The sequence below is a fragment of the Papio anubis genome, chromosome 5 (assembly GCF_008728515.1).
Source record: "Papio anubis isolate 15944 chromosome 5, Panubis1.0, whole genome shotgun sequence".
Classification (NCBI taxonomy): domain Eukaryota; kingdom Metazoa; phylum Chordata; class Mammalia; order Primates; family Cercopithecidae; genus Papio; species Papio anubis.
The window spans coordinates 161,529,585-161,552,823 of record NC_044980.1 but is presented as its reverse complement, the minus strand read 5'-3'; the positions used below and the strand labels follow the sequence as shown (position 1 = coordinate 161,552,823).

The window sequence follows — 23,239 nt, the reverse complement described above, 5'->3', positions numbered from 1 at the left end:
CCTTGATCGCAAATCCAATAATGGTTCCAAATATAAATGCTTTTAAGATCATCCCCTATTTTAGCCTAACTAATCAAGAGTTGATGGAATTTTTTTTTAATGTTACTGAAAAGACGCCACATTGGTCTCAGTGCAGAGGGATTGAGGAGGTAGACAAAGAAGTGTAAACCTCATCAGACGCCAGATTGGGTTGTTCCCACGTTCTTTGGTCAGTTAGTTTCCCATGTAGCCTCTTGATCTTCGGTCCCAGATATGCTATCTTTTGATAGTGATATTTTAACCTGCTGAGGACTTGTAGATTTAGAACTATCCCCGAAGCCTTCTTAGGAATACTTTGGGGTGGATCTCCTTGGGTTCCTTCTATTGCTACTGGATCCTATCACCTGCTTCTTTGAACTTCACTGCTAAAGTCTCCTAGCTGGCAACATCTTCAGCAATCTGTCCTTGGGGTGCTGGAGCCACCACCCCCAGCATTCATGGAGGGCAGGCAGAGCCTGGGAATTTACATTTCTCCTGAGTGGTCCCTAACCAAGGACTGTCTGTTGCAAGGCTGCAAAAGCCCAGCTTCCTTGCTCAGAGACAGGAGTTCCCCATGGTATTGGACTAAGGCCAAGACTTCACCTGATTGTACTTTTATTTGCCTTTTCCATTCGGTTTCCATCCCTCACTGGTCTCTCCCGGGAGCACTTCATTAATCAATCACTTAACCCCCGTGTCCTTGGCTCGGTGTCTGCTTCTGAGAGAATCCAACACAAGACAGACCTTTTATTTCTGAATCCAGCTCTCCCGTTTTATCCAAAAGAATCTAGAATCAAACATGGCTACCCCTGTCCAGATGACAGATGAGAGAAACTTTAATCCCTCCCTCAGATTTTATGGAAAGAGTACAGCAACATTTATGTGTCTTATTCTTTGTAGAGTTGAAGGCATATGTCCTGGGGATGCGGAAAAAGGACATTTTCAGCAATGTCAATCCAATGCTAAATGGGAGGAAACTACACAAAAGGAAATGCAGCTATTCATTGAGTGCCTACAGTGTTCTAGATGCTGTGCAGAGTGCTCTGCAGAGCACTACAAGCTGTAGTTTAATGTCATAATGGCACTTGTATAGACTTCCAGGTGGGACTGATATTTCTGGGTGCAGTATCCATATGACTTAGGAAAGCAGTCCCATTTGACAGTTGGAGATGTGAGACAGTCATGCAATTGACTAGATTCACACAACTAACGTGCAAATGATTCCACATGGTGCTCTACATGTAATCATTTCGCTCTCACAATTAACTGTTGAGGTTGGTAACACTAGCATCCCCACTGTAAAGTTGGGGAAACTGAGGCAAAGAGCATTTTAATAACTTGAATGATCATACAGCTCGTAAGTAACCCCCCCTACTTCAGAAACAACAAATCTCCAAGTTTTGAGGCGCTTCCAAGCCCCATTTTGTAGCTTCAGAATTAATCTGGGAGCGACATCTAGGATCAAAGTCCCTCCACAAACTGCCATTTAACACAGAGAGGATTTCCTGGTAGCATGAATGTGACCAAGACAAGTGCATTGTCCCCAGCAGGGCAAAGAGGAGAACACGTTCCTGCTCCTAGTCTTGCAGGGCTAGGGGTGAAGGTGGGAACTGTCATTCTCTGCTCCTCCGAGAACAAAGCATGCCTGACATTGCAGGGAGGGCCCCAGGAAGCATTTCAAAACCTCCACTGGAACTAGACAGGCTTTCAATCCATTTATCAAAGTGTCTGTAGTTCCCATTTCAAGGTAGATGAAGCAATAATAAATTTGTGAAGAAAGTTAATCTGTGTCCAAAGCATTTTAGTAAATTAAAAAGGGGGGAGGGTGGCTGGAAGGGGGATATATTGGTTCTTGCCAACTCCTATTTGACTTACTGTCTCCTTAATAAGTCCTCTTTGGTCTTGTGTTTTTGGATGGAATAATCGGTCAGTTAATCATTTTCCGGAAGCTGGAAAATGCACTTTAGCTAATGCAGTTCTCCTTTTCTCTCAGAACCCTAATTATTTAAAAAGGCATCCCAATTCCTAGCCCTACTCCCCAACCAAGAAAGCCTTTCCCACCAGCCGTCTTCCTTTACTTACCCAGATGCACCCTACTCCAATCTCATACCTTTCTTCTAGTGTTTAAAAAAACAAAAATCCCCTTCTCGGGTCACTTCTGAGCATTTCTGCCCTCCTCAGCCCTGAGCTGCTTCCCTCATGAAAGGGGAGGCACTAAAACCCCAGCAAGCAATTGGCCAGCACTAGGCTCTTGGGCATTGTGGATAGATTTTGTTATTTTTATTTAAGTGTCAGTGGAAAATGGTGGCTCTTGTCTCTCTCAAGGATAGTACTTAACAATAGCTCCGTGCTCTGGCACCACGCTGAGATAAACACACTATTAGGAACTCTCACAAAGGCCCTGTGATAATTGTGAAGGGACCGTTACCGAAAATGAAGCACCCAGCCCTCAACCCTCCTCCACGCCCCATCAGTAACACCATTAAAGCTGTCAGTTTGTCAGCCCACTGAAGGTATTTATGAAATCAATATACAGTCCTGCAGATGGATGGCAGCAGTATTGTTAGCCGGAGAAGAGAGGCTCAATGAAAAATAAAATTAATAAAATTTACAAGCAGATTGTCATGGGGAACAGATAAATTCCCTACAATCTACTGTTTTGCTCAATTGGGACAGGAGAAAAGCAGTGACAGGGAGATGGAAAAAAAAGCTGTGTTTTAACTGGGCTCCTTAAAGTAGGAGCAAGGCTGATTATATTTACAGCAAGAAAATAGTGAACAGAAACCAAAGCGTTGCCCCACCCAAGTGCAGGATTTCGCCTGTGTAGGAGGTCTCCCAGCAACATGGCCAGATTTTTCTGCTTAAATATCACTCTCCTCTCCTCATCCCACCGTATTGCAAACCAGAACCTTTGTACAACTGCTACTCCTCCCAGTATATTTTGGGATGTTGTCTATTCCAACAAGGTTAGTGCATTACTGGAATACATGCCCCCTCATCCAGCTTCCAGCTATGGTTCAAGCTGACAGCTCTATACCTCTCTCCTGTTTGCTGCCCCTGCCTCTGATTTTGATCACATCAACCATTTTCCAAAAGTGTGACTGGGGCTCATCTTCCAGAGCCGCCAGAGAGAGCAGCCAAGCCTGGGAGGGTAGTGGGCAAAGGCTCGGTGGCCTACAGACCAGCTTCATTTGGCAGAAAAGACTGGACTCATTGTGACTTCCAGAGCCTTGGGTGCTGCCCAGATGCCTAGTGGAAATTGCATTAGTCGGATGACAGGACCTGGGCCCCTGCTCCAGAGGCTGATGGAGAGCAGCTGAGTGGCCTTGGTGACACCGCCTGACCTCTGCTGTCATCATGGGCTTTGTTCAGCGCCCGGACTCCAGGCTGGAGCCCAGCTCATTGAATCAGGCCTGGCTGGGGGAGCCTGAGACAGGGCTCATTGTGCATCTGAATTTACTTACATCGGTTGCAGACAGAGGAAAGTGGATTTGAGATGGGAAGCACCCTGTTATTCAGCCCCAGAAACCACTAGTACTTATACCTGCACTCTACCCCAAGTCTGAGCCTTGTTTTGTGGGCCTAAAAGTGGCCCCAGATGATCCTCAAGTTTCGTTTTAGCTAGCTGCTCAGAGCACATGGCTTGTCTCAGCAGGGGATGGGAGATCAGAAAAAAGTGGACACCTCTTTTCTGTTTCCTCTTTTCCCTCCTGCCCCTTTGCAAAATGTTCATTTAGACTGCCCAGATTTTAGTGGAGGGCAGTCGTCTGATCTCTCCTGCCAAATATATCTGGAGTCATCTAAAGCTTTTGATTAGGTGCCCTTGGAAAATCAGCATGGGAGTGTCCACAGGTACAATCTGTCTCTAGGTCAACTCAGGACCCGTTTAACCTGTGACCAGCAAGGTCTCCTTATAGGACCCCATACCAAGGAAATAGTTGGACAAGTATCCCCAAAATGTGCATGCAGAGAAATTCACCCTAGTGTTTCTTTAAATAGCAAGTAAATAAATAAATGCCTACCCAACGATTTGGGACCATGTAGCCACTCATACAATTGGACGATATACAGCCATTAAAAATGTTGGTATCAATGCGCTACTAATGACAGGGACAGATGTTCTCAATATAGCAAACAAGAATAATAGGTTATAATAGACTGTATATTATGAGGTCATATTGGTGGAATATTATATATATAACTCGTGATTGGTAGCAGTAGTTAGATCTGCATTGTTAATTTTTTTTACCTTATATTTGAGGGGTTTTCGGGTGTTCTTTTAAAAAATAATTGTGTATGTATAGTGGTGTGTGTGTGTATGACACACCTTTTATATCTGAAGAAAGTGTAAAGGGCTCGCTGTGTCCCTAGCCCCTGGCTCTGCGCCCCCCACCACGCCATAGTCCTCAGAGAGGCTTCTGCAGCCCGTGGCTGTGCGGGACCAGCAGGAAGGAGGCCTGGCATGAGTGTTTTGCAGGGCCAGTTTGCACGCTCTGGAGCCCTGATGGGTCTTTACAGATTGATTACTTGTTGAGATCCAAGCAGGCCTCAGTTCTGAGTGAAAACAAGTGCACATGTTTGGTCTAGCAAAAACTAAAAGTGGGAAGCAAAACAAACAAACAAGCCCGTCTCTTTGTTAGAAAGGAAATAAGGCTTTGGGAAGGCTTACAGCCTAGGACAAGACTTAGGTTTAGCCAGCTGTGGAACCTGACAGTATCCCTTACCCTCCTTAAAGCAACATGCTGGCACTGCTTAATGCTAGATGAGGTGCCTGTGGGACCCCCACTTCGGATGGATCTGTGGAAATGCAATTCGAATTTATCATGCCTGTCACTAAGAAGATCCAGGGGCCCCCAGGAATCTCTGGGACTCTAGAATAAGCTGAAGTGGTCATCTCGCATCAGAAAATCAGAATGGGCAGGCTCTGTTGCAATCCCACATGACAAAGGCAGATTGTCCTGAGCAGCAGAGGACAGCCCTGAGAGACCGGAGATTGAGCTGCGGCGTTGACCCCACAGTGGGGGAGGAGTGCCTGTGGGGCTTGGGAGCAGGGGCGGGGAGTGGGGGCAGGGGGGTGTCTCTGGGAGGTGGGAAAACAGAGAATTGGGTGCAGTATGTGCAACAAATAAGCCAGCATCTTGGCTCGTGGCCTGGAGGTGCGAGACCACCCACAGAGCCCGCCCTGGAGGCGAGCTGCTCCGCCTGGTAACCATTTCAGCAAAGGCCATCACTTGAAGAACAATGTGAATGCTTATAGCAGCCTGGGGCCTGAGACCAAACAGCCCCCATACACTCTGACGGCAGAGGCAGCAGCCTGGGTGGGGGGGATTGTTATCATTTAATGAGATGCAGATCCAGACAGCCCGGGTCTTTAACGCAGTGTGCCTCTTCTCTTCTTGTTTAGAGATTTGAGTGAAAACCAGATCCAGGGGATCCCGAGGAAGGCGTTCCGCGGCATCACCGATGTGAAGAACCTGTAAGTGATGTTTTCCTTGCTTCACTACAGATGTGGCTAACTCGGGCTCTCTGACCAGAGTGAGGGTGAGGGATGGGACAGGAGGGCGGTCCAGGTGCCTTCAGAGATGAGATTGAGGGCTGTGCTCGAGTGGTTTCTAGGGAACACACGTTGGATGCCACAATAGTGTCACAGAAACCTGTACTTCGCTGGTTTGTCATCCCCAGATATAAGCACTGGAGCCTCAGTGCCTGGTGACTTAGAGCCTGGCCCTACAGAGCCTTGGTGCAAGCCAGCTTTGCCCAGCATCATTATCATCTTCTGTAAAATGGGGATGGTAACCTTGTGGGCATGTTTTGTGCAACTGAGAAAGTGTTTAAAAGAAAGAAATATCTTAGTGTCTCATGCATAGTATGTGGTCAATCAATTAGAACATTGATGATGATGGTGCCGAAGCTCTCACTCTTACTAACAGCGTCGTCATCGGCGCCTGAGAGACAGCGTGGAGACCTGTATCCCAGGAAGTTGGGGAGACATAGCCAGATCCACTTCCACTGCCCTAGGATTTTTTTTTATACTTTTTATTTTGAAATGATTTTTGATTCGCAGGAAGTTTCAAAAAATAGTAAACAAGTCCGTGTACTAGTTTCCTCCAATGGTAGCATCTGACATAACCACAGTACAGTATCAACACTAGGAAACTGGCATTGGTACAACCCACAGACGTTAGTTTTCAGATTTCACAGCTCCACGTGTACTCACTTGCATACGCCTGTGTGAGCGCAGGCATGTGTAGTTCTGTGTGATTTCATCACGTGCAGATTCGTGCAGCTGTCACCACAGTCAAGAGGCAGGACTATTCCAGCATGACATTTTTGAACTTTGACTATTTCCTACCTGGCTTCTACTACTGACCCCTTATTCATGACTCCTGGGCCCCTACAAGGACTATGCCTTGAATTTTCTGCCTAAACCATTGTGCCCACGGGGTCGGAACATGCTTTTGGAGAGGGATAGGGAAGACGGTCTGGTTTGGCTGAGCAAGCACTTCTGCCCAGTAGCCTTCTCTGCAGCCCCAGATTCAATTTGAGACGTCTTAAGGGAGGCTCAAAAAAAAAGACATTGTCACTTTTCCCTATAATGAATGCAGAGGTTTTAGTTTACTGGCACACTGAAGGCAGCTGGTGATGGCTTCCAGATGCAGGTTATCTGCCTCCCCTGTGGCCTTAGCGGAAAGCTTTTGGTGTTTAACATGCAAAGCACACAAGAGGGCAGAGGCGTCTCTGGGGGTGGGTGGAAGGAACGGAGAAGCAGAGAGGACTTTGCAAGGGGCTTGAGGACAAGGAGGCTGCCCGCTGCTGCTTCTGAGGGTGTTTTCCCAAGAGCAGGAGAGGACGGGGTAGAGCAGCCACAGCCACAAAGAATGGGAGTTCCTTTGCAGGACAGGTATAGGTTTCTCTCAAGAAATAGCCTCCTGAGTTTACATCTTCCTGAGAAAATGAGATACAGAAAAGCCAAACCTTCAAAACCACTAAATAAATAGAGATCTTCTCTCATCCTGAACTGGCACTTTTAACATTTCAGAGTGCTTTTCTAGCATTTCGTTCCGTGCAGTCCAAGAACTCAAGACTGTTCACAGGAACCAAAAACAACTATGTTAATTAGCCTGCCAGAATGTCAGGAGGCAAGAAAATGGAGGCCCAGAGAGGGCAGTGACTAACTCAAGGTCAACCAGCTTTCTGATGATTGAACCCCAAAAGAACATTTTGCGTATATAAAGTGATATATCGGTCAGATCTCATGACACTAATTTTAAATGGATCCATTAACCAAAAAGAACATATTGTATTGATGTATAAGCAGGGCTGGACAGTTAATTACCAACTATGTTTTTGATTGTTAAGAAAGCAAATAATCCCACGATGGTTCTTTTTTTTTTTGAGACGGAGTCTTGCTCTGTCACCCAGGCTGGAGTGCAGTGGCGCACTCTCGGCTCACTGCAAGCTCCACCTCCCGGGTTCACGCCATTCTCCTGCCTCAGCCTCTCCTGAGTAGCTGGGACTACAGGTGCCCGCCACCACGCCTGGCTAATTTTTTGTATTTTTAGTAGAGATGGGGTTTCACCATGTCAGCCAGGATGGTTTTGATCTCCTGACCTCATGATCCACCCACCTCGGCCTCCCAAAGTGCTGGGATTACAGGCTTGAGCCACTGCGTCCGGCCCCACAATGGTTCTTAATAGTTGCTAGGGTTTCTCAGATTTTGTTTTACAGGGTCTCTTTTCCCCCCCTTATAATATCTCTAACTATGCAAAGGCCTCAGGACTTAAAAGGTTCAAAATTCTACAAACCCAGACTCCTAAGTCACTCCAGCACCCACCATCAGCCCACCCTCTAAGCCATGCAAATGTGTGTTACTCAGGATCCTGAACTCAGTGAGGGTCTTCTCTTTGTTTATACTCACTACCAGCAGCTGGGCTTTGGGGAAGAAGGAAAGGGAAGTGAACTCACTGCCTAAAGGATGAATTAACCAAAAACACCTAAGGGGAATTGAGTACTGTGTACTTCTAATCAGTTCAGTCAGCAGGCACTTGTCAGGCAGAACCCATAAGGCCCCAGAAGTACAATTCATGTCCTTCAGTAGCTTACAGTGAAACTGGGGACAAGAATCATGTACATACAAGAAAATGTTTAGTAAAGTACCAGTCAACATGAAAGTTGGCTAATGAGTAGCTGTCCGTAACGAGGGGCTCTCAGAGCTCAGAAGGAACAGACAGCTTTAGGCAATGTAGCCTAGTGGTTAGAAGCATGGTTTTGGCAGTCTGATAGACGGATGTATGAATTCCATGTGTTCTAGGTTCTGAGTCTGTGATGTTAAACACATTACTTGACACTTCTAAGCCTAGGTTTCCACTATATAAAATGAGGATAATAGTTGGACTTACCTCCTAGGGTTTTTGTGGAGGTTAATAAAGTAATGCATATGAATAACTTAGTCCTATGCTTGATGCATGGAAGGTGTTTAGAAAACTCTAACTACTGTTGCTCCTGTATTCCTTTGTTACAATAGTAAAGACTGTAGCTGGGCCTGAATGGTGGTTAGAATTCACAAAGTAATGAAGATGATGCGTGCAAAGTGTAAAGGCAAAACTGTGTTTCCAGCAGACATTTCATGGGAGTGGAGTGGAGGGATCTGAGGCAGAAGAGTGTGTGATTGGGTTAGAAAGAGGTGGAAGCCGGTTGCTGGAGAGCCTTGACTGCGAGGAGCATGGGCTTTAGATGTAGACACTAAGAATGTGGATGGTTTTTGCCCTGGGACAGATCATGGTGAAAATATTTATTCTGGAAGAGGAACCGAGGACAGGAGGAGGTGGCAGAAGGAAAGGTCGGGGCAGGAGATGAGGCTGTAGTCCAATGGGAGGGTTCCTGCTCGTATCTCTCTCACACTCTCCCGGGAGAGAGCAGCCGGAAGTGGAGAAAGAGGCCAAAGTAAGCAGTCCCTGGGGACAAAATCAACAGATCTTGGCGGTCAGCGAGTTATCAGAGGCCATGGAAAAAGAAGTGAAAAATGATTAGTTCCAAGTTCAGACAATACAGAGAATGACGGCAAAGTCTCATAATCATTCATTCACATACCCATCAAACTATTTTTTGAGTTCCTTCTAAGTGCTAGTTCTGGGGAAAACAGCAGGGATTAAGATGTATCAGTGTAAATCTGTGAGCTCTGTCTTCTTGGAGCTTCCACTTCACAGAAATGGAAAGTTCAGGAGCAGGAGCCGAGCTTGGAAGATCCTGAGTTGGTTTGTAATCACATTGGGTGTGAAGTGCTGTCACGTCTTCCGTCAGCATTGTGGACAGAGCATCTTCTCTGTGTGAGGAAGTTTGTGATCTGACATCCTGTCCAGTTCCTGCTGGTTGAAGGACTTCGCTAAAGCCACGCTATGTCTCTGGTCCTCAGCTTCCTTGGTTTTAATAAGAGGGAGTGAGACTAAATAATCGTATAGCCCAAGAGAAAAACTCATGTGAGTAATTAGAGCTATAGGACCTGAGCTAAGGATCTGATGCTTCATGGAGGGGAAGCGTCTGGACGGAGGTGATAATGAAGCTGTGTGTTTAAATATGCATCGGCACATGGAAAATAGGAGACACTTAGCACAAATTAAATTTCTATAAAACCTGCTAAGGAAACACTCCTCCTACTACCAGTCCTCAATTATGGAGATTGTCTACCTTGTGAATGATAAATAGCAAATTTGAAATCTCAGAGATGCACATCCTTGTCATCAGCCTGTTTGAGAACCACTCCCCAGCCCCGAGCCTACTCCACCACAGTGGGTGAGCCCAGGGAATTCACACTATTCCACTATTACCTTAAAGAGTAGAAGATGAACTACTGGCACATCCAGCTTCAAACTGCATGCTATGTAAAATGACAACCAGTTGGGCCTATGTGTAACACCATATGCTTTATTAAAAGGAGAAAATCAAAAACTATCTGGTTTAAAAAATAATTTTTGTAGTTCTGACGTCTATTTTCTTTGCTTGCGCTGACATTTCCCTTCAAGAAAGAAGAGGCTGTGTCCGGACGCGGTGGCTCATGCTTGTAATCCCGGCACTTTGGGAGGCCGAGGCGGGCGGATCACCTGAGGTCAGGAGTTCGAGACCAGCCTGGCCAACATGGTGAAACCTGTCTCTACTAAAAATACAAAAATTAGCTGGGTGTAGTGGCAGGCACTTATACTCTCAGCTACTCAGGAGGCTGAGGCGAGAGAACTGCTTGAACCCAGTAGGCAGAGGTTGCAGTGGGCCAAGATCACACCATTGTACTCCAGCCTGGAAGAGGAGTGAAACTCAGTTTAAAAAAAAAAAAAAAAAAAGGCCGGGCGCGGTGGCTCAAGCCTGTAATCCCAGCACTTTGGGAGGCCGAGACGGGCGGATCACGAGGTCAGGAGATCGAGACCATCCTGGCTAACACACTGAAACCCTGTCTCTACTAAAAAATACAAAAAACTAGCCGGGTGAGGTGGCGGGCGCCTGTAGTCCCAGCTACTCGGGAGGCTGAGGTAGGAGAATGGCGTGAACCCGGGAGGCAGAGCTTGCAGTGAGCTGAGATCCGGCCACTGCACTCCAGCCTGGGCGACAGAGCGAGACTCCGTCTCAAAAAAAAAAAAAAAAAAAAGAAACTGTGATACCATGTTTTCCACATAAAATTAAGTTTTCATCAATGTGTATAATTTGGTAAAAATCAGCAGATAAAATTAAGCCTAGGCCTCTGGAACTAACCTACCGTCAGTAACACGTCCAACCATCTTTTGGACTTCCGCCGTGGACACTTCCGTCTACCCAGGTTCCTTTCCCCACAGCCATGCCGGCAAACAGGACCAATAAAGGGACCACAGAAGCTGCTGCAGAGCAGAGTCCCTATTCACCTAAGCAAGTAGGCAAGCGTGCAACTTTTATCAGGGCCAAGAGAAAGGATGCAGGCGGCCTCTGAGTCCTGTGGACCTGAGGAGCCACTAACATGATGCTCTCAATGAAGGGACTGGACGCTTGCCCCTCCAGACCGCAGAAGGAGGCCCCTAATTGCTTCCTGCTTCTCCAGAGAAGAGAGAGAAAGTAATTATCTGGGGATGCCATTCTACGCAATTACTGAAAGCTGGTTTAATGGGCTGGTCTCATTCTCCACTACCTGCCTAGAAGGGCGGGAGGTGCTATATTTAAGGACAGACAGGCAGTTCGATGGACGAAGTGATCTATCTGGACGAAGAAAGAGACCATTAGAGAGACTGTCCTGCAGAGACCAACACTCATCACACCACTATGAAATGCCTACTGTATGCAGAAACTGTGCCAGGTAGTGGACAAAGGCACAGCGAAAAAGAGAGAGAAGGAGAGGAAGAAAAAGAAATCATAGAAAGACATAGAGATAGAACCAAAGGAAATGAATTGGGAAAACAAGAGAGATGACAGACCACAATCCAGCCGAGCCTAATAAGAAAAAGACAAAAACCAGTATAGTTTTTTTTTTTTTAAATGTCCCCTTGCCCTGTCTTTCTCAGCAGTTATGTTTTCCTCTGTTTTTCAGTTTCTATTTGCGAGGACTCTGTAGGACATGCATTCCAGAAGGGAAAATCAATAACCCCTGTCTCTGCCAGCTAGCAGAATTCGGAATTGACGCTTTGAAAACAAAGCTGGGCAGGCAGCCTTTGTGTTCTCTAGTTAGTCCGTGTTGCCGCACTGCCCGCGTCTACCCTCCTGCTTCCTGAGATTAATGAGGGCTGTCTCCGCCCCGGTGAGCAGGCGGTAATCTCATGTGAGGATGAGGGAGGTGTGGGGAGGGACGCCAGCACCTGTTCACCGGTAGCATCTCTGTCTGCTCATCTCGGCAGCCATTTGTTTTGTCACTGCACCTGGAGCAGCGTCCACACTCCTGGTCTTCTCCTGCAAGGCTGTACATGAACTGGGTGCTCTCACTTATCTCATGCTTCCCATGCTCCTTTACATTCCCTGAACATCCCAAGCTCCTTACTGCCCCAGGACCTTTGCACTTGCTGCTCCCTTAACATAAGATGCTACACCCTCAGACTTCCACACAGCCAGCTCCTTCTGATCCTTCACGTCCCAGCTCAAATGTTGCCTACTGTCCCCCACTGCCTTCCCTCTCTATCCCATCACCCAGTCGTATTTCTTCAGAGCACTTTTCACCCTCTGAAATTACCTCATTTATTTCTTGTTACTGATGTTATCCTGTTATTACTTGTCTCTGGATGCACATAGTAAACCTATGTACACAGATATCCTGCCTGTTTCAATCACTGCGGCATCCCCAGTACTCAAATGGTTCATGGCAGAGAGTAAAGTGGACTAGAAATGTATTGAAAGAATGACTTTGTTCATTCATTTCACAGGTGTTTGCCGATGGCCTGTTACATATCAGAAATCATACACATTGTTAAAATGTTTTATATGAAAAGTATATATACTATACCATAGAAATAATATACCATAGTAGTATTATTATTGTGTAAGAATAGTATTGGAAAGAATAAGGTACCATTCTCGTATCCGAAGAACTCACAGTCTAATGATATTCCCATTTTCCAGATGACAGAATTAAGTTTACTAGTCAGGGAATCAATTAGTAAACCAGCACTCATAGGACATGGGTTAAGGCTTCGTTGGAGGTAAGGACAACTATGTGTGGAAGCCCAGGGAGACAGGTCTCATTCTGGCTTCATTCAGGAAATGACATAAGTTGGGTCTTGAAGGTTGCATAGGAGTTCATCTAGGGGAAAGATATTGCAGGCAGAAGGAACAGTGTGTGAAAATTCACCAACATATATAAAGGGACAGAGGTGTGTGAAAGAGTTGATGCTTGTGAGAGATTTGTGACTGGAGTATAGCTAGCAAGAAAGGCAATAAAGAGCAATGAGGTTAGGGAGATGGGGAGGTTCAGGAAGGGAGGACCTTGAACCCCATGATCCATAGAGCAGTGGGGGTTCATTGAGGGGTTCCTAATAGGGGAGTGGCATGATCAGATTTTTGCTTAAGAAAAACAGCTCCAGCAGCAGTGGGGAGCGTGGATTGCTGAGAGGCAGAGACTGAAGCTGTGTGGGTAGTGAGGAGACTTGTGCAGTTGTTCAGAAATCATGGGAGGTCTAAATCGAGCAGATAAAGTGGATCTAAAAAGGCAGAGTCAAACTGCAGGGACTCAGGGGCTAGCTGGGTGGGGGAACTGAGTGCCTGTTACCAGGGCTTATCAGCCAGAGACAGAGGTGTACTTCAGTGCAAGCCGGCTCTGATGCAGGAAGAGTGCCTGGCTCTCATCACAAGGGGTGCTGCATCTTGAAGGGGGATTTAGGAAAATCTGCTCATTTGAGGCAAGGCCATGCAGATTCATCATCTTCCCAAAGAGCAGCAAGTTTCCCAGCCTTCCCTGCTTTGCATTCCTGGCTGAGAGTGTCAGGTTCAGAATTGCTGCTAGAGGAAGTTGCACTGGGCCCCAGTTTGCTAAGTGCTACCCAAAAATGCTATCTAAAGAAAGGGGTCATGCCTCCCTGCCTGACTGCCTCACTCCACCTTTCTCTTTCCCTTCCTTTCTTCTTTTTTTTCCTCCCTCTTATCCTCCCTTCCCCCTCATTCCTTCCTATTGCCCTTGCTCCCTTCCTCTCTTCCTGTCTCCCTTTCTCCTTTCATTTCTTTTTCTTCTTCTTCTTCTTCTTTTTTTTTTTTTTTTTGAGACAGAGTTTTGCTCTTGTTGCCCAGGCTGGGATGCAGTGGCGCAATCTCGGCTCACTGCAACCTCCGCCTCCTGGGTTCAAGTGATTCTCCTCTCTCAGCCTCCCGAGTAGCTGGGATTACAGGTGGCTGCCACCACACCTGGCTAATTTTTTTGTATTTTTAGTAGAGATGGGGTTTCACCATGATGACCACTCTGGTCTTGTACTCCTGACCTCAGGTGATCCACCCGCCCCAGCCTCCCAAAGTGCTGGGGTTACAGGCATGAGCCACCATGCCCGGCCACCTTCCTCCTTTCATTTCTCCCTTCTTCCCCCTCTTTCTTCCTCCTTCTTTCTCTCCCTCCCTTCTTTCCTGTTTTCTTCCCTTCGCCCTCTCTTCTTCCCTCTCTCTTCCTCCCTCCCTTCTTCCCTCTTCCCCGCTTTCTCTTTTCCTCCTCTATCTTCCTCCTTTCCTTCCTCTTTCCCTCCCTCCCCTCTCTTTCTCCCTCTCATTCTTTCTCCTTCCCTCCTTTTCTGCCTGTCTTCCTCCCTTCTTTCCTTCCTTTCTTCCACTCTTCCTTTTTTTCCATTCATCCTTACACAAATTACCACTGAGCCCTTACTCTTGTCAGACCTGAAGCAAATCTTAAGAAAGATGAGTAAGACACAGTCCTGCTCCTGTGAATTTTTGTCTACAGGGGAGTCATACACAGCAAGCATATATCATAGGATAAGCATGCCCCAGGGCACTCTTCTCTATTTGCCCCAGGGCCAATAGCATAATAATAGCTCGATAAATACCAGCTGATTAGTTAAATTTCCTGACATGAGAAAAATAGTAGAAGAAACAGGTAGATTTGACTCCATTCATCTGATAAAGGCGCATACAGTATTATCTAAAAGCAAGGAAACAGTCGTGGGAAATGCCCCATCCCAGAAGTTCTGCCTGGGATTGGAAGTTACACTGATGACAAGTAGAATTTCTTCTAGGCCGAGATGACACAGTTTCATAGACAGTACAACAGGTCTTCTGGCAGACTTTGCATATTTCCTAAAACACTCCTCCCTGCGTTGTAACTGTCTACTCAGCTGTCCTCCTCCTCCTGCTGTAGCCTGTAAGTTATGTAAAAGGAGAGGCTGAGTCTGCCTTTTTCATTGTTCTATTTTCAAGAGTTAGTCCTGTGCCTGGTACATAGTAGATGCTCAATAATCAATAAGCAAAGGAATAAATGACTTGCAGAACAAAGAGTTTCCAGTTTTAGGGAACAGCTGAAACCCTGAATGAGTGAATGAATGAAGGGGCATGATTATATCCTAGCAAAGAAGAATAAAATCAAGGCAGCAAGAAGGAGCCCAGAGAAGCATTGATGTTTTTTCAGGATAATGGAGACCATTATTTTAAATCCAGCGTTGCAATTTATTATCTGAGACAATTTGATTTGTGGACGATTTTTTTTTAAAACTCATCACAAGTATTTAACCCCTTTGAGCACGAAATGCACAGCAAGCAAGGTGTTTAAAACAAGCATACAAAATAGAATCCTGTCTTTCATATACTCGGGCAAAAAGGCACAGTGATTCTGAGCCCCTCAAAGTAGGACTCAGGGGTCTTAGGAGACATTTGCCATTGGACTGAGTCTTTGCCTCGTGATTTTTAGCTCCACAGAGAATGTAAGGGACTTAGGAGGAGATGAGTATTAACGTGGAGATCACACACTGAGACTCTAGTATCTGTTGATGTTCTGATTCTTTATCTTATTGGGGCCAAGTGAGTATAGTGATTAAAAGTATGAATTTTGGAATCAGGTTTGATTTTTTTTTTTTCAGCTTTGTCCCTCACTACCTGTGTGAGCTTGGCCAGGTTTCTCAACTCTTAGTCTATAAAATAGAGAAAATACTAGTGAGGAGTCTAGGAGGGAGAAACTATGTGTCTCACGTTTGTACATTGCTTTCTGGTTTGCACACAGCCTTCACGTGTATTATCTTATTTTTGAGAGAGAGAGAAAGTAAGTCTAGCTTTGTCAACCAGGCTAGAGTGCAGTGGCAGGACATTGGCTCACTGCAGCCTCTGCCTCCTGGACTCAAGTGATCCTTCTGCCTCAGCCTCCCAAGTAGGTAGGACTACAGGTGTGAGCCACCACAACTAGCTAATTTATTTATTTATTTATTTTTTATTTTTATGTTTTTTAGAGATAGGGTTTTGCCATGTTGCCCAGGCTGGTCTTGAACTACTGGGTTCAAGTGATCCACCTGCCTCAGCCTCCCAGAATGCTGCGATTACAGGTGTGAGTCACTGTACCAGGCCATATGTATTATCTTGTTTAATTACCACAACAGTCTTGCAGGACCACTAGGGAAAAGTTGCTTATCCTCTAGATAGAGAGGTGGAAATGGAGGCTCAGATTCAGAAACTCTCCCGAGGCCACAGAGCTGGTCATGGAAAGGCTGCAGTGGGATCCCAAGATTAGTGTGGCCTCTCAGGCAGTGTTTTTCTGAGTGATTTGGCCAGAAAAAACCCTGAGATTTGGTGAACGTGGAGGGATGCCTTGAAGGAAATGCAGATACAGACAGATCCATGGGGAATGTTGGAAAAGCATTTCTGGCTTGGTATCAGCCAAGACCCAAGGTAGGAGCAGGCCACGAAGGTCACAGTTGGGACAGAATTTCCAAGAAGACCATCAAGATTGTCTGAAAGTATGAACTTTTGGCCAGGCACAGTGGGTCACACCTGTAATCCTAGCACTTTGGGAGGCCGAGGCGAGTGGATCACGAGGTCAGGAGATCAAGACCATCCTGGCTAACACGGTGAAACCCCGTCTCTACTAAAAATACAAAAATTTAGCCGAGCGTGGTGGTGGGTGCCTGTAGTCCCAGCTACTTGGGAGAGGCTGAGGCAGGAGAATCACTTGAACCTGGGAGGCAGAGGTGCAGTGAGCTGAGATTGTGCCACTGCACTCCAGCCTGAGTGACAGAGTGAGACTCCGTCTCCAAAAAAAAAAAAAAGAAAAGAAGAAAGTATGAACTTAAAATAAAAATTAATAGACTTTAATTTTTAGAGCATTTTTATATTTTTAGAGCATTTTTAGGTTTACAGAACAATTGAGTGGAAAGTGTAGAGAGTTTCCATATACCCCCAACACACAACCACACAGTTTCTCTTACTATTAACACCTTGCATTAGTGTGGTATGTTTGTTACCACTGCTGAGCCAATATTGATACATTATTAACTAAAGTCCCTAGTTTACATTAGGGTTCACTGTTTGGTTTGTATGTTGGATGGGTTTTGACAAGTGTGTAATGACATGTATCCACCATTACAGTGTTATCCCGAATAGTGTCAGTGCCCTAAAATTCCCTGTGTCCCACCTATTCATCCTTCCTTCCATTCCCCCAAGCCCTAAAGTGTGAGCTTTTAATCATGCAGATAAATTCTTTCATCTTCACAACAGCTTATATTTATTTGGTTTTTCATACTCTCAGATAAGAGTCTCCTTTTTCTTCTTTGAAAGAGGGTGAGTGACTCCCATGTGTCAAAGTGCGTAGAGCAAGTCAGCAGGACAGCCAAGCCCTGACCCAGCTTCCCAGCCACAGTGTGAGGTGTATGAGTGTGAAAGTCTCTCCTTCAGAGAAAAGACCTGTGGTCCAAAGATCTGCCCATGCCTGGAGCTGTGCTTCCCTATAGAAGCTCTCAGGAGGCTGACATAATGGTGAAGTGCTCAGACTCTGCAGTCAGGCTGCCTGCAGTCCAAACCCTGGTTCTTACCACCTTTATGACCTTAAGCAAATTGCATACCTCCTTCTTAGCCTCAGTTAACCCATATGTTAAGTGAAAATAATATTATCCCCCTTTATGATGTTGGTTTGAAGATTAGTAATTATTATTGCTGCTTTTATTCCATCTCTGAGAATTAATTAGGCCCAGGTTATCACATCTTAGAGACTAAATCTTCCCTTCCTAGACAAATACGTATCCAAGAAAAAAGTCTTATTTACAGTTTCCTGGCTCTGAAATGACCCTCCCTACCTAGTAAAGATATTTAACTTCATCACTCCTTCTGTTATTTCTTTGAGTGGGGCTGACCTGTTCTGGCATATGGCTTCATTATAATGGGCTAGATATAAAGTAGGCCAGAGAAAAAGAGGGTCTAACTTCCCTGCCCTGTCCCTTCCTCTTGTCCACACCAAGACATGGAAAAGACCAAAAGAACTCAGGAGTCCCAGCTCCGCTATTAACCACTGCCTGCCTAGGGTAGGCTGAAAACTGGCTCTTCTAAAAATGCCTACATCCTAATCTGTAACGTATGTGAGTGTGTACTCCACATAGCAAAAAGGATTACAAATTAAGAATTAAGTTTCTTCAAATGGATAGATTATCCTAGATTATTTGAGGAGATCCAATATAATCAGAAGGGTCTTTATAAGAAAAACGACATGTGCTGGAAGCAGAGAGAGAAAACACCATGTGATTCAGGGAAGGAGGACCGCCCCATCCTAGAAAAGACAGGAAAACAGATTGTTCCCTGGGGCGTCCAGAAGGAATGCAGTCCCGCCGACACCTTGACATGAGCCCAGTGAAACTGATCTAGGACTTCTGACCTCCAGCGTTCTAAGATAATAAGTTCGTGTTGTGTTAAGACACTCAGTTTGTGGTAATTTGTTAGAGCAGCCGTGGGACACCAGTACTAGAACCACCCTCAGGCTGTCACCCAACCCTGTCATCTGGATTTCCTCTTCTATTAAAATAAATCATTGACATAAAATCAGTGAATTTCACTTTGTATTCTGAGAAACTCTGGGGCTTCAAGAGCCCACAGATAGTTACTTTTCAACAGTGATAAAGATTTAAATTGCCTCTTTTAGACATTAGTGTGCGACATGAGATTTTGTGTCACAAAGAGCCTAATGGGGAGAAAAAAGGCTTGAAAAAAAAAAAAACCACTGGACTTGATAAATAATCTTTCAGTTCTACTCATATTGCAGAGTTTGATGGTTCTTTGAGGCCATCTTCCACCAGGAAGGAGCTAGGTTTGGTCATCGAGATAAAATTCAGTGGCAGGGTCAAGAAGCCAGCATCGGTCGGGGGGACAGCAGGGATAACGCCAGGTCTCTGGACTCACAGCTGGACTTTGGAACTTGACTCCAAGGTTGAGGGTCTCAGCTGGGCTCACTGTGGGAGGAAAGGAAAGGAGAAGGGTTGGTGTTGGCTGGGAGGTAATTACCTGGAATGGGGCTTAGGGCTTTTGAAAGTTCTCAGATATTTCAGGTTAGGGATTTCTGCAGCAGGGCTAAGTTTAACTGGCTTTCTTGCCCATTCTCCCTTCCTTCTTGTAGCCCCAGATAAACTACTTTGCATCTGGGGGCAATCGCCAGTTCTGGAAAGAGAATTATTAGAGACTCATGTGAAGACATGGTGAGCCAATCATCAAAAATATTTGCTAGATGAATAAATAAGTTGTTTGTGCAGGGTGCAGGACAGTGGTTTTCAGAGCCTGGGATCTCTGGCGCAATACTGCTCACAGTACGTGTGGGTCTTTTATTGGAGCGGATGTTTCAGAGCAGGCTTGTATCAGAACTGACACATCCATATGCATAGCGCCTGCCGTGCCTGCACGGAGCTTCCGTGTCTGCCACAAGCATTCAGCTCTATAAATGGACGTGTTACCATGTGTCCATTTACACCGACAGCTATTATTTGCCATTGTTAACATTCTCCTTTAAAGTTCTCTCTGTAAGCAGTCCCTGAGGCACAAGTGCGCAAACCTAAATTACTTTTAAATGCCAAAGATCAGTTATTGGGTACTGTGTCTGCCAGGAAAACTTCCTAACCAGACACATAGATACCCAGTGGATAAGGTTTGGTATATACAGCACGTGGTCCAGTAGCAGTTCTGAGATTTCCCAGCTAATTAGCATTCTGTTTTTAAGGCTGCACTCCTTTTTCTGCTAATAGAGACACCACCATTTCTTGGGCTCAGAGATGGGGTATTTGTCTGAGATAACTACTAAAGCCCATGATTTAGCCCCAGGTGATCATATCTTCCCACTGCTGATATGTACACCAAATAAACAGAGGCTGTGTCAAGGAAGGAATGAAGCCTCAAACAGAGACATTCCTTCTTGGTAGGTAATAAACTTTTATCAAGTCCCAACTGCACATCGCACACAGTTCTTACTAATTTCTACCTATTATCTCACTTAATCCTGGTGACAACCTAATGATTACCATCACCAGTTTACAGAAGATAAAATGGAGGCACCCAAAAGTGAAGGGTCACATAGTCACTGAGAGGCAGAACTGGGATTTGAACTCAGTTTACATCTAGAACCTATAACCTGAACCACTCGCTTTGCTATACTGCCTAAGATTAGAGAAGAAATGGAAGGCAAAAACCGTGGTCCAAATCCCACCTCCAGACAAGTTCAATTTTCTTTTTATGGGGTTTCAAAAATCAGTAAATTTTGCTTGAAAATCTGGATTTCCAGCTTCTCTGGAGAAATGAAATGTGTTAACACTGGGCGCCCAGTCCTGCCTGGCAACAACAGGCCGACCAGAGTGGCAGGTTCCCTCTTAAACATAGTATATGCTCTCCTATCTGCAGGGGGCCTGCTCCATTAGTCCGACAAGCTTCTAGGGAGTCCCACTGATATGTGGCCACCTCTTATCCCAGAAAGACCCCATTCTTCAATAGAATAGTTGAGATTTTCTCTTTCTGTTTTGCTGGCTGGTGGTCTTGGGCACACTGCTTCTCCTCCCTAAGCCTTCATTTCCTTTTCAATAAAATAAGGATGATTAATCTGTAACCAAACCATAATTTTTGCCTTTCTTTTTCTTTCTTTTTTTTTTTTGAGACAGATTCTCACACTGCCACCTGGGCTGGTGTGCAGTGGCGCGATCTCAGCTCGCTGCAACCTCTGCCTCCTGGGTTCGAAAGATTCTCCTCCCTCAGCCTCCCAAGTAGCTAGGCTTACAGGCATCCGCCACCACATCCAGCTGATTTTTTGTATTTTTAGTAGAGATGGAGTTTCACCATGTTGGCCAGGCTGTTCTTAAACTCTTGACCTCATGATCCTCCCCTTTTGTCCTCCCAAAGTGCTGAAATTACAGGCGTGAGCCGCTGCGCCCGGCCAAGCCATAATTTTTAATGTGAAAGTTAAATGAACCTATAGTCCCAGCTGCTCAGTAGACTGAAGTGGGAGAATTGCTTGAGCCTGGGAGTTCAAACTTGCAGTGAGCCATGATGACACCAGTGCACTCCAGCCTGGGCAACACAGTGAGACCCGACTCAGAAAATAAATAATTCAAATGAGATGACATGTGGAAGGGACTTAGTCGGTAGAGCTCGGCACAAAGTAGATGCTCAATAAAAGCAATGTTAGTATTCTGCACCCCCATCCTCATGCATCCTTCATCGTTATTGATGCACAGAGAGATTATCTTACGGTTGGGCTATTGGCTTGTGAGGTTAGAGGAGAGGGAGCATTTTGGGGTTTGGTTTGGTAGTCTTGGGATTTTCTCTGATTCAGAAACAAGAAATTTAACATTTTATTTGAAATTACTTGATTTCGAGATGTTGGCACCTAATGCAAAATCTTCTTAAGCGCTAAGTGTCCATACTGTGTTGGCCAAATCCACCCATCTGTGGGCCCCATTCAACTACTGGGCTCTGATGTAGGTCATGCCTCCCAGTCCCTGGGGTGAGCTTGCTGCAGGCCAAGGAAGTGAATGGAAGATTCTGGTGGTTTTTCCTGCAGCTGCAGGTGTCAATAATCTTGCTAATGTGTTAGCAAGTCTCGATGCCATAATTCCTTGAATCAGTTAAAATTCAACTGCCTTCTGACGCCTTGAAAAAGTGACTCTAATGGTGGCAATCAAGAAGGCTGGGGGGAGGCAAATATGGGAGCAGATCTTCCCAAAACCAATTCACAAGGGACATTGCTAATTGCACAAAGCAAAGCACTGTTCCTGGACTTGAACTTCCCTTCCTACTACATCCTGTAGTGTTTTGAGGCTGAGAACTCTGCCTACATCAGGGTATGGCCCTGGCATGTTCCAGAAGTGAGTGACTTTGCCCTATTTCTCCAAAGTCACACACCACTGGTCATTTTCACTGAAGCATCCCAAAGACTCCAAATACTGAGGGACCAACACATTCTTTAGCTTGACTCATCATCGTTTATTTAGATAGACTGTTTCCTCAATACATGCACATCTATGTGCCTCTCTGTCACCAGCACTATCTCGACTCTGTCACTGATTGTCTGTTCTTTGAGAACCAAGTAGAGTCAACGACTCATGAGTCCTACAGTTCCCTTCCCTGGCCTACTCTAGAATTTTTCTCCACTTGTTTTTAAAGTCATAATGGTAAAGTAATAATTGCATAGTTTCATTGTAGCCACGGGCAACGTTTCCATGCATGGTTTGAAAACCACCTGCTCCAGAATCTCCCGGACCTTATTTAAAATGCAGGTTCCTGAGCCCTGTTAACAACTAACTGAATCCTAATTTCTGGTCAAGGCCCGGGAATCTACATGTTTAAACTGCTCCACAGCTGATTCTGTAACTTTTGAGAACCACTGGCATGCAGAATACAGACTTGGCATTGAAATGAGGAGAGATCTGGGTTCGAGTCTCAGACTCCTCACTAGTCCTGAGCCAATTGCTAACTTCTCTACTAAGCTTGGTTTCTTCGTAGAGACTAAATGCAGTACCTAATGCAGACAATGTTTGTAAAAGAGTTAGCACTAACACATAGTAAGCACTTCAAATGTTAATTGTTATTCTTATATCATTTAATTGCTATAACAACCCAGTGGGGTTGGTGGGATTATCCTTCTTTAAAAGATGAAGAAACTCAGACTCAGCAGGGTTAGGTAGTTTGTCCAAGGTCACACAGCAGAGTCAAAATATGAATCTATATTAATGTGACTCACTGTTAACAGTGTTTAAAACAACTGGGGGAAATCCAAAATTAAAAGGAGAGTGAAGAGCCCTGAGAATAAAAAGGGGGGAACTTCCACACATGTAAGGCAAGTGTCTGTTGTCTGTGTTGGATTTTCCTGTGCTGTTCAGCATCTGGTCAGGAGTGGGAATGAGACAGGCAATGGTTGTGGCTCACATTGAGTCCTTTGTGCCTAATATCCAAGCCTTCATTTCTTTTAATTTGTCAATCCCTTAGAATGTTGTTAGCCAAGGAGGTCCCACATCATGACAATGGAGAATGTGGGAGGGCCTCATCTGGAACAAAGACAAAGAACAAAGCCTCCCTTTCAGTTACTTTGATGCTTTTTCTCCAAACAGTAGAGGGTGGAGGACCTCTGGTTCTCTTTGGAGCCCTTTTGGGTTTCTCCCTGTGAGTGCCCTACAAGCTGAGGATGGAGTCTGGCCCAGCTTTCAGCTAATGCCGACTCCACCTGTACCTTGGAAACATGACCCCGGCTAGACTGTGAGCTGGCTGTCATCTGTCCCAGACCAGTTTAATCCACATATCTTATAGAGAGAAGGAAAAAGTGAAAAAGCTGTCTTGAAAAAGAGATGCCAAGACCCAC

General features: G+C 45.4%; 1 protein-coding gene across 3 annotated transcripts in view; it reads left to right on the top strand.

Moving 5' to 3' along the window:
- SLIT3 (slit guidance ligand 3) overlaps nucleotides 1–23,239 on the top strand; it is a 636,360-nt gene that overhangs the window by 409,198 nt on the left and 203,923 nt on the right. For all 3 annotated transcript variants that reach the window (XM_017960112.2, XM_017960114.2, XM_017960113.3), the window contains exon 5: nucleotides 5,423–5,494. In XM_017960112.2, coding sequence (XP_017815601.1) covers nucleotides 5,423–5,494 — 72 coding nt within the window. The remainder of the gene's footprint in view (nucleotides 1–5,422; nucleotides 5,495–23,239) is intronic.